The 10,499-nt window shown below is 50.3% G+C and overlaps 5 protein-coding genes across 5 annotated transcripts in view; 4 read left to right on the forward strand and 1 right to left on the reverse strand.

Annotated features, from left to right (window-relative positions):
• Positions 1-490: 490 nt before the first annotated feature.
• Positions 491-1,423, forward strand: BBA_01250 (DNA polymerase II large subunit-like protein; the record flags this gene model as incomplete). The annotated part of the gene is made up of 3 exons (XM_008596347.1): positions 491-955; positions 1,007-1,259; positions 1,338-1,423. 3 exons carry the CDS (start codon positions 491-493, stop codon positions 1,421-1,423), a joined length of 804 nt encoding a protein of 267 aa, XP_008594569.1.
• Positions 1,424-1,640: 217 nt separating this feature from the next.
• Positions 1,641-2,267, reverse strand: BBA_01251 (Acyl-CoA N-acyltransferase; the record flags this gene model as incomplete). Its single annotated transcript, XM_008596348.1, has 2 exons — positions 1,641-2,024; positions 2,088-2,267. The coding sequence occupies 2 exons, from the start codon at positions 2,265-2,267 to the stop codon at positions 1,641-1,643; spliced, it is 564 nt and encodes a 187-aa protein (XP_008594570.1).
• A 1,053-nt stretch (positions 2,268-3,320) lies between these two features.
• Positions 3,321-5,228, forward strand: BBA_01252 (Lecithin:cholesterol acyltransferase; the record flags this gene model as incomplete). The annotated part of the gene is made up of 1 exon (XM_008596349.1): positions 3,321-5,228. The coding sequence occupies one exon, from the start codon at positions 3,321-3,323 to the stop codon at positions 5,226-5,228; it is 1,908 nt and encodes a 635-aa protein (XP_008594571.1).
• Positions 5,229-5,707: 479 nt separating this feature from the next.
• BBA_01253 (LDB17 protein) lies at positions 5,708-7,336 on the forward strand (the record flags this gene model as incomplete). The annotated part of the gene is made up of 3 exons (XM_008596350.1): positions 5,708-5,771; positions 5,836-6,371; positions 6,419-7,336. The coding sequence occupies 3 exons, from the start codon at positions 5,708-5,710 to the stop codon at positions 7,334-7,336; spliced, it is 1,518 nt and encodes a 505-aa protein (XP_008594572.1).
• Positions 7,337-9,989: 2,653 nt separating this feature from the next.
• BBA_01254 (PH domain-containing protein) overlaps positions 9,990-10,499 on the forward strand; it is a gene marked incomplete at both ends in the record, with an annotated part of 3,386 nt that continues 2,876 nt past the window's right edge. The window contains one exon of the mRNA XM_008596351.1: positions 9,990-10,066. Within this exon, the coding sequence (XP_008594573.1) occupies positions 9,990-10,066 (77 nt within the window). The remainder of the gene's footprint in view (positions 10,067-10,499) is intronic.

Genomic DNA, 10,499 nt, shown 5'->3' on the forward strand with positions numbered 1-10,499 from the left:
TAGGCAGTAAAGTGGCGTCAAAAGCGCAATGAGGCTCTGATAATTTAGTAGTGCGAAGATGCAAGTGGAAGATGACATGTAAATTTCGGGGTTTGGATGTATACGTTGACCGATTGGCTGACGTGCTCCTGCAAATACCTCTCACAATGTATTTCAGGGGATTTCTTCAGAGGGGTCCCCGCCATCTTTCAAGCTGTCCGTAATGTCCAATTTGCATTCCTGGCGCATTTCTAACCTTGACTTTGCTGCCTATCACTCTTTCTTTCCTTCTCATCATTAGCGGCATTATTCTTTCTTTTTTTTTTAGCAGCGTTGTCGGTCGTCAAATGGGATGGCGCACACGCGGCGGGAATCTGATGATTCGTCATTCTACGGCAAGCCGTACGACTCTGTCTTGCCCGACAATGTCTAACTATTCTTACTAGGTGACTGCCATACAATAGAGTATTTGAATCAGCGGGTTAACTCTTTTGACTCCGACCAGTGGATTATGCAACACCAAGAGCAGCCCGGCTGGGCGCAGCCATGCATGCTTCCAACTCACGCTGTCGCTGCGTTGCACAACCCTTACGCAGGAGTTCCATTTGCATGGCAGCTGACAGAAACGGTGGACAATTTCCTTGCTCGTTTGCCTCCAGCTATGACAGCCCAGATGCCCGAAACTCCATGGATATATATATGCAACCCTTACATTCCACGCGTCGCAAAGTCGGAAGGCTTAGGACAGACGAACAAAGGCAACGAAGACGACGGGCCAGAGCAAGAAGGCGCTAGATTAGATGTTGTTATCGAGGGTGGCATGGAGCGACTGGAGCTTTTAGACACCTTTTTGCGCGAAGTTCCGAATTTTGGTATACCGCCATCCACCACCGAGAGAGAGCAAAATAAAGAGCGATCACAAGCCACGCAGGACATTTTACACCTTGCACATATTGGGAAAGTCCGTGCAGGAAAGGTCAGAATCCTTTCGATGCCGCCGTATCTCTTCTGACTTTTGCATTGGTAGTGGATGATATTTTGCGATGTTTTGGACGTGAATGAGGTGTGGGAGCTTGTTGCTAAAGCTACAGCAAGCAATGAGCTTGGGATCGCAGCAAAAGTTGCCCCACGGCCAGAGCAAGGTGATCCGCGGAAAGAGCGCCTGATATGCGTGTGCACAAAAGATTTCATGGACAAAGTCGACATCGGGCGTGTTGTCCAAAGATTGAAAGAGCTCGGGCTGGCGGACGGCAAGTTGAAAAGGATATACTACAAGCCCGGTAAGTGGCAAACACTATCGTCTCTTACTTATCATGCTAAGTTTATCATAGATGTGTTTACATACTTGGGAATATCAGGCGGAAACCGATGGGGCTTGAAGGCGTCCATCTACAACTCATCGGAGGCATTTCCTCGCGCTCAAGATGTTGTGATGACGCTATGAGTCTTGAGACAGATTCACCAATATTTCAAGAATTGAGGTACCTATGTAATTCTGCAATACTGCAATATTGGACTGAAACAAAAGAAATAAAAGTACCAAACTCGAAACCCAGCCACGTACTCCGTTATCGATGCTTTGCCTGGTGTATCCAATGCTCAGAACCACGCTTATGAAGACAAGAAAATCATGAAAGAAACCCATAGCCGCTATTGATGAATCAAACAATTTGCTCCTGGAAGTTCTCAGCCAGTGTCTCATCTGGGTCCACGACCCTCAGAGGCAGCACCAGTCGATAAGCGCTGTTGCCATTGAGGTAGTAGCGATGAAGTTTTTTCGACCTCAAAAAGCCAAGCTGTTCGTAGAGCTTCATAGCTGGCACGTTTGTCTCCTCAGTCTCGAGCACAATTTCATCAGCGTTCCGTTTGGCCATGGCATCGATGGCCCGTTTGACGAGGGCAGTAGCCACACCATGTCCTCGGTACGCGGACATCACCGCAAGCATTGCGATGTAGCCACGCCGTGTAGGAGTTGAGCGGCAAGCATGAACCTCAAGTTTGCAGATAATGACGCCTATTAGGGAGCCATCTTTAGGATTGAGTGCCTTGCATAGGCATTAGCAACGCTCGCCGAAGTTGTCAGCAGCGAAGGGTCGCATAATACATACCATGAAGCATAAATGTGCCCACTGGCAAAGAAAGTACCGGTAGACATAGATGCTGTATGGCTCGCTCAGGTCTTTGGAGATGAGAGAACGGATAGCGGGAAGGTACTGAGCCTCGAACTTGTGTTCGTACTGCACATAACTGAGCTCGATAGGGAGCGTTCTAGGAAGCACCACTTCCATAATGTGTAATCGCGAGTTTCAACGCAAGGAAGCACTTGTGGGTTCAAAAGAGGTATTCAAGATATCGAGAGGCCAGGATGTGGCGTTGATAGAAGGTGGTGAGATTCCAGACTCGGCGGGGCAGCAAAGGCGGGGCACGGCCGAAGTTTGGTAGTAATAGTGAGGGGAAGACGGCCTGACAGTGGGCACAAACTGTTGGCTATTTGGCGTGTAGAGAAATGGGAGAAGGTGCAGAGAAGCAGAGAGAGTATATTATGAGTTTATTCCAGGATGCTTATATGGAAATACATGAAATATCGGATGCACTAGCCCGGTGACTCAGTTGCTGCCTGGCATACTGCGAAGCATTCCTAGTGGCGGGCATTGGCACCACCAGCCCGAATTGGGGCTTTGGCAGGCTTGGCTTATAAGGTCACATGGTGGGCTGCGCTGCACGGGAGCTGATGCCCAATGGAGTAGTCATCTAATACATGAATCAATCGACTATGCATAGGATTTGGAGTCGGAGATGCAGACCCCGGTCGGTGTGCCACGAAGAAGCCTCGGCGGTGCGGGGTGCAAGATTTGAGCTGATTGAACGGGCAGTGCATACAGACACGAAAAAAACACCGTATGTGAAGAATAGAAAGAGCGAGAGAGGAAATCTACCAAAATTCAAAAAGTGGCATCTTTGACAGCCATGCAGCAAGAGCCGCCGCGGAGGTGTAACCACTTGCCGCACGTAGGTAAGTTGGCAGGTTAGGTACCTTAGTCTACTTGAGTCTGCGACAAAGCTTTGGCTCCCTTTGACGTCAACCTGCTGCACCCTGGTCTAGCTCTCACATGCTCGCCGTGGGATCCGTGTTCCGTTTTCACGTCCTTTTTCTTTTTTTCAATTTGCAGCTCGAGAATTCACCATCTTCAGCAGCTGGGCTTTGCATTGTTTCGACAATACTGCGGACAGCTAATCGTTGCGACAAATAAATTGTTTTGCGCCAGCTGTCAAAACACCAAGCCGACCCTTGCGCCGCGCATCCACAGTGGCCTGGGCATTCGTGGCACAAAAACTAAACAATGTCCCCCAACATCCGGCGTCGTCATGTTCCCGAATCGCAATCAACTCCACCATCTACCAAACAAAGCGACAGCCATGATTCTTCCGCCCAAGATCACGAGCCGAACGGCCAGCCAGTAGTACAAATAGTGCAAAAGCCCAAGACGCGGAAGCGCCGCAACACCTTCATTTTCTTGCTCGGTGGCCTATGTGGTCTGGTAGCAGCAGGCTTCTTCGCCTCGAGCAATGACTTGATTGAATTCCCAGAGCTGCTGGGCGACCTCAGCATGGCGACCTTTGTCGACATCCTTCCAGCGGGCCTGATTAGCGATGTCAAGGATCTGATGCAGGGCGAGCGTGATATCGCGGAAGCCTACGACTCCTTCTATGTTGGTCTCAAGGCACGCGCCGAAGGCCTGCATGCGGATCATCCCATAGTCATGATACCCGGCGTCATATCGACTGGCTTGGAGTCATGGGGCACTGCCAATGTCTCCCGAAGCTACTTTCGCAAACGTCTCTGGGGCAGTTGGACCATGATGCGCGCTTTGGTAATGGACAAGGAGAATTGGAAACGGCATGTTATGCTAGATAAGAATACCGGCCTTGACCCACCTCTGATGAAGCTGCGCGCTGCTCAAGGATTTGATGCCACCGACTTTTTCATTACTGGCTACTGGATCTGGAACAAGATTTTCGAAAATCTTGCCACCATCGGGTACGACCCAACAAATTCTTACACGGCGGCATATGACTGGCGCCTGTCGTACCCCGATCTTGAGGTACGAGATCGTTACTTTTCCCGTCTCAAATCTCATATCGAAGGCGCTTTGGCAACGGACGGAAGAAAAGTTGTACTGGCTTCACACAGCATGGGTAGCCAGGTCATGTTCTACTTTTTCAATTGGGTGGAATCTGAGCATGGCGGACACGGCGGGAGTGACTGGGTTGAAAAGCACGTGGATTCTTGGATCAATATTAGCGGTTGCATGCTCGGTGCTGTCAAGGACCTTACCGCGGTCCTGTCTGGCGAGATGCGAGACACCGCACAGCTTAACGCCTTTGCCATTTATGGTCTCGAGAAATTCCTGAGCAAGGCCGAACGAGCTGAAATCTTCCGAGCCATGCCAGGTATCTCCTCCATGCTTCCAATCGGTGGCGAAGCAGTATGGGGTGGCAGGGATTGGGCACCGGATGATCTTCCTGGTCAAAATACGTCGTACGGTTCTTTCCTCAATTTTCGCGTTGATTCCAACAGCACCTCTCTGATGACAAACATGACTGTTGATGAGTCCATCGACTATTTGATGAGAGTCACCGAGAACTGGTATGCAGAAAAGATCTCGAAGAGCTATTCTCGGGGCATTGCACATACCACTGCCGAGGTCGAAAAGAACCAAAAGGACCCCAAGATGTGGCATAACCCGCTCGCATCAAGGCTTCCCAACGCCCCAAGCCTCAAAATCTTTTGCTTCTATGGGGTTGGAAAACCTACCGAGAGAGGCTACTATTACCGCGTTCCGGATATATCAGAAACTGTACTGAATATTACGATCGATACTGATTTTACAGGTGGGTCGGTAGACCACGGTGTAGTTATGGGAGAAGGCGACGGCACCGTAAATCTTCTGAGCACCGGTTACATGTGCAACCGAGGGTGGCACATGAAGCGCTATAACCCAGCTGGCTCACGTATCACGGTCGTTGAGATGCCGCACGAGCCCGAGAGGTTTAATCCTCGAGGTGGCCCGAAAACGGCAGATCACGTCGATATCCTTGGTCGTCAGAACCTCAACGAGCTGATATTGAGAATTTCGGCTGGCAAGGGAGATACTATTTCTGATTACATTGTAAGCGACATTATCCAGTATTCGGATAAGGTCAAGATTTACGAAGAGGGTGAGGAGCCGAAGGGTGCAGGTAGATAATAGGGTCTATCTCGGCGTTTCGGTGTACGTAGATTGGTAATTGGGGTAAGTGAATTGTTTGGCTGTATGAATATGTCCCAGCACACATTTCACAAAATGGTAGTATTATGTACATGAAAATTGTAAATCCAACAATTTTTTCTCAGGCCAATATGTAGCACTGACCCTAAAATCGCCAAAACACGTCTGCCTACCTACCTAGGTATCTCAGATCCAACGTCGCCTGGGGCATGGGTCACAGCATCCAAGGCGGGTTAACTTACCCCACATCCTAGCATCTCCTGCCAATGTTCTCGCATCATCTCTACTCTGCACCTTTATGCTCCGACAGCTTGGCGCATCCAGGCTAATTATATGTCTGTCTAATGCAGACTTTCTGATTTTATTGTATTTTTTTGTTCTCGTCTCCTTTCTCCAAGAGACTGCACGAAGCATCTATGATACTCGATGGTGTTGGCGCGGGCGTCCATCTGGACATAATGACACTGGCTGACGTTGAGGGGGGAGCTTTCTCCGAGGAGGAAGAACAACAACTGTGGACAGGTACGCAGCCGAAGCGCTCGGGGGATCTTCTGACGCAGTTTCTGACCCAAACATGTGCTTCCAGATATCGATACCTGCGTGTCGAGTCCATGCGATGACCACGAATCGATAGACGACGCCTTGCGAACGTGGCTGGGATTGACAGCACGGCTCCGTGATCGGCCCCCTGGAAGCCAGGAGGGCTGTGTGATGTGCGCAAATATGCTCATAAACAGCCAAATCTTCCAACGGAATCAGGAATACGTTCGCACGCAACTCATCCACAGTCTACTTCAAGAAGACAATGTCGCGTCCTTACATGCCATAACGTCGCTGCTGCTTCTCGACGGGCACTACGACGAGTCTGTATTTCCGCGCATGCTTCAGGAACAGTGCTTTCCGCGACTGGTGGAACTAATAGCGGCGAAGGAAGATGACGAGGACGCGCGCCTGCATCGTTTCTTGCTGCAGCTCATGTACGAGATGTCGCGTGTGGAAAGGCTTCGGCCAGCAGAGCTGGTATTGGTCGACGATGAATTTATACACAGCCTCTTTCGCATCATTGAGGGGGTTTCCAATGATGTACACGATCCATATCATTACCCTACGATAAGAGTTTTGGTACGTGCAATTTTCCTCGCATCATTTCGCCTACTAACACTGAATAGCTTGTGTTGAATGAGCAGTATATGCTTGCCTCTACGGAGCCTATTGAAGGGCCAGACGGAAGACAGGCGCCTCTGACGAACAGAATTGTCAAATGTCTCAGTCTGCATGGCCCTTCGTACAGAACATTTGGCGAAAATATCATCTTGCTGTTAAATCGCGAAACTGAAACATCGCTTCAGCTGCTCATCTTGAAGCTATTGTACCTTTTGTTCACAACCAAGGCAACATACGAATATTTCTACACGAACGACTTGCGAGTTCTATTAGATGTCATCATCCGAAATCTGATGGATCTCCCGGATGAGAGGATTTCTTTGAGACATACGTATCTCAGAGTTTTGTACCCACTGTTGGCGCACACGCAACTCAGCCATCCGCCTCATTACAAGCAGGACGAAATACTTAAGGTGTTGAAAATCCTTCGCGGCTCGCTCAATGCGCACTTTGCGCCAGCTGATGATACCACGGTCCGACTAGTCGACCGCGTGGCCAAAGTCAAATGGCTCGAGGCCGGCAACCTGGACGGCGCCTCCGAGGTGGCTCGCAAATTCCTGGGAATTAGCCTTTCCCCGACCCAGTACGCGAGCAGCATTAGTGTTGGCGATGTCGCTGGCGTCATGGAGAAGCCCGGCGTGCAGACGCCAAGCCGAAACGCTGGTAACGGCGCGCGAAGCCGGGATGCCCCTAGCCCTACGCAGGACGAAGTCAACACGACGGTCAGGGCCAAGAAGCCCCTACCGACTGTCCCCAAGCACCGCCACGGCGTGCCTTTCCAAAACTTCGCAGACAAGCCGGTCATGAACGGCGAGGTGAAGAAGGTGCCGCCCAAGGCACCACCGCCGCGGCGACGAGGCAAGATGAAGGTGGCTGAACCGCCACCGATAGAGACCATCAGGGAGACGCCACCAGAGCCATGATGTCTGGTAATTGCTCACGAAAGATGAAGGGAATAGTTCAAGGCGTTTTACGATTGTGGGCTGGAAAGGGGTGGATACAGATTTAGAAATTTCATCATGAGCATCACTCGTCCTGGTCAATCTGGACAGAAAAGGGCCCGAGCTATTATCTGGTGTTTTCCGATTAAGAAGCACAGAGTACCGTTTGATACCCCCAATTGTTTGGCATATTTTGATTGTACATGACGGACTATCCTTGGGCACTTGGCAGTAGAGTGCAGATTGTTAGCGACTATAAAATTAAACAGTGCTCTTTTGTTAGGGGAGCGGGCTTTTCGCTTTCTTCGCTTTGCCAACGTGGTTTGATTTAGCTGAATATATTGTCTTTGTTGACCGGGTGTGTCGAGCTTCCCCTTCGCTCTTTGAAACCACGCGGCAATGGAATGTCAGCGTAGCATGCGGGTGACAAAATAAATGGCCCATAATGAGGGTACTGAAGTTTAGCTACCTAGATTTAAACAACTCTCTATAAACTCTAGAAAATATCTACTTATTTCAAATGATGGCTAAATGAAACTTCAGTGACTAAATTATATCTTGTGTCTTTTATAATTTTTTTGAAATTCTCTACTATTTTCTAGCCTATATACCTTTCGCTAAGTATTGTAGATGCCTTGGCGAAATTGGGCCAGCTTTTTTGTTACCCACTTGCGTAGCTAGCGGGCACGCCAGTAACGTCCCTGGCGATACGACGCTGAATAGCCCGACGCCTTGGAACGAAGTGAAACAGTATCAGTATTTACAGTCATGGACAGTAGCGGTGTAGCTCGGCATCAAATTTGGCTCTGCGTAGTATTTACGAGCAGAAGAGGACAAGCGTCGAGTTTGTGCTAGGACGAACGTGGCCCCTCCTGCCAATGGCAGAAAAAACCATGCAAGTTCACGTGGCTGGCACGGATAACATCGCCAATGAGCCCGCGGTGCGCCAAGATCAGGTCGCTTGTTTGAGTCTATGGCAGTAGACTCGAATCACGAAGTAATTATGCTGTGCTGCAAAGAGCTGTACACCAGCGAGTCCTCGATTCGATTCATGCCTAAGATGTCTGCTCTGTGGTTGGGTTGACATTGCAATGGATGGTGTGGTAGTGTGGGCCTCGACTCTTGAGAGGCAAGAGAGGCTAACACCTTTCTCGGGCCGGTGTGGTTGGTGACGACGTCATCCCAAGAACCGGCGCAATTTGCCCCCGCCCCCTTGGCAGAAGCCCTGCAAGAACCGGTCGATAGCGCCATTTCTTCTTTTCTGTCAGAGCTTTGGCCACGAAAGGATGGATGAGGAGTTGCCGTAGAGGTGGGATTCGTTCCGTGGGGTCGCCGAAACTGTGATTGCCACGAGGTCATGATGGAAGAGGCGCAAGCTATAACTTTTCTTCTCTTCGGTTTTCGTTCGCCCCTCTTGTTCAAAAGCGAGGAGAGGCATCTCCGGATCATTGATGAAAAACCGGTCGATGAGTTGCCTTGTCCATAGAGTGATGTCTATTGGAATTGGGAGCTCCGATTTACTGGCGCAACCACACGTCGACAATTGGGTTGTATATGGAAAGATGGCGCAGGTTCTGTTGCAGCCTGAGTTTCACTGGGCTGTGAGGATGAACGGTTCGTGGTGCTACTACGATGGGGCCATTGATTGCCCTGCGAGCCATTTGCGATGCAGGACACGGCAATGCGCAGAGCGACATCGAATGTTGATCGACGATAGCCGTTGTTTGCGGAATTCGCGGCAATCGACCTGCGCTCTTCAGCTGTCATAATTGACGATGCTAGCAGAAAAGGCCACGTTACGGTACATGGTAAAATAACTAATAAATGCACCACCAGGACTGGATCTCTGCCGTGATTGAGTGGCAGTCCGTTTTTGGCAGCGGGTGGTATTCGGCTGGCGCAGGGGAGGGGAGCGGCGAAGAGGGCCAATACGTCATTTCGCAGTGGCCGGCTCGTGCGCATTTTGGCAGTTGGCAGACAAAGAAAGCGCAAGCCGACCGGAAAAAGCCTAACCAGCGATGGATGCGGAAGCGAGCATGATATCACGCTGGTGTCATGACGAAGGGAGATTGTGCTCGTATTGCTCGGAGGCGCGATGCGGTTTTTGATGGTCTTGTAAGAAAGAATGGCGGATTTGCATATTGGATGCTACTCATGGCGGCAACGTTCAACGTACTGGGCGGTAGGGAGCTGATCTAGGTTTGCTTTGGCATCAAAGAATGGCAGGCTGAGCAATGAGCAGTGATTAAGCAAACCTCAGCTGCCATGGTACTTGGAACCCCACGAGCGCCAAGTCGGTCAGCCATGGTACGGAGGAGAAGCTGCCTCAATAGAGGTCCCTAACCTACCTAGGTAGATAGCTGCCAGCAGATTTACAAGGTATGCCACTCCCCTCTAAAAGTGGCCAGATTTAGTGCGTCGGCGGCCTGCTTTTAGCGCTTCCAGTGCCGCCCCACCGACCCAGTTGGGCTGCTTGGCCCCAGCAAATTAAATAGTTTACTGTTGCCATGGCAGTAACAGCCAGCCTGTACATACGTACCGTGAGTAATAAGGTAGTCCTTCTAACATCTGAGCAGCGTCAGAAATTCACGGCTTCCCCGCCATCGTCAGACCTCAATCCGCCCAAACTCTCACAATGCTGGCTCTCGGATGCTCGTTGAATCTCAAGCTGCAACCAAATTCAAGCATGAGCCAAGATTCTATTTACGGCTAGTAGGTCTCTATTAGCAAAGCCACATCAGGTACCTAGATACTTGGTGACTCTACGCACCATTCTGGTTGCTTCCCCACCATCATACAGTCCCTCCAACCTCCTCCATCCCTGAGTCCCTCTCCATCGTCTTTCCCACCCAGGTTCAACTAACACGGCGGATCCGATCCTCTTGTCTAAACTTTCGCTAATCCGTACTCATAGACCTAAATCCCTTCCGCCGCGTCCCCTCCTCTCACACGCCCCAACTGCCAGGCCAAGTGGTTTTACTGCCGAAATTACTCCTGCTACCACCTAGGCACGCATGCACCCAAGAATCTGGGCCGCTCACCACTCTTTTTTTTTTTTAGCTTAATAACACCGTCGTCGCCATGAATGCGGACACTCCTCGTCAGTTACATCATCCTTTGGATCCCAGCTCGCTAGCCACCCACG

This window comes from Beauveria bassiana, assembly GCF_000280675.1.
Source record: "Beauveria bassiana ARSEF 2860 unplaced genomic scaffold BBA_S00003, whole genome shotgun sequence".
In the NCBI taxonomy this organism is placed as follows: Eukaryota; Fungi; Ascomycota; class Sordariomycetes; order Hypocreales; family Cordycipitaceae; genus Beauveria; species Beauveria bassiana.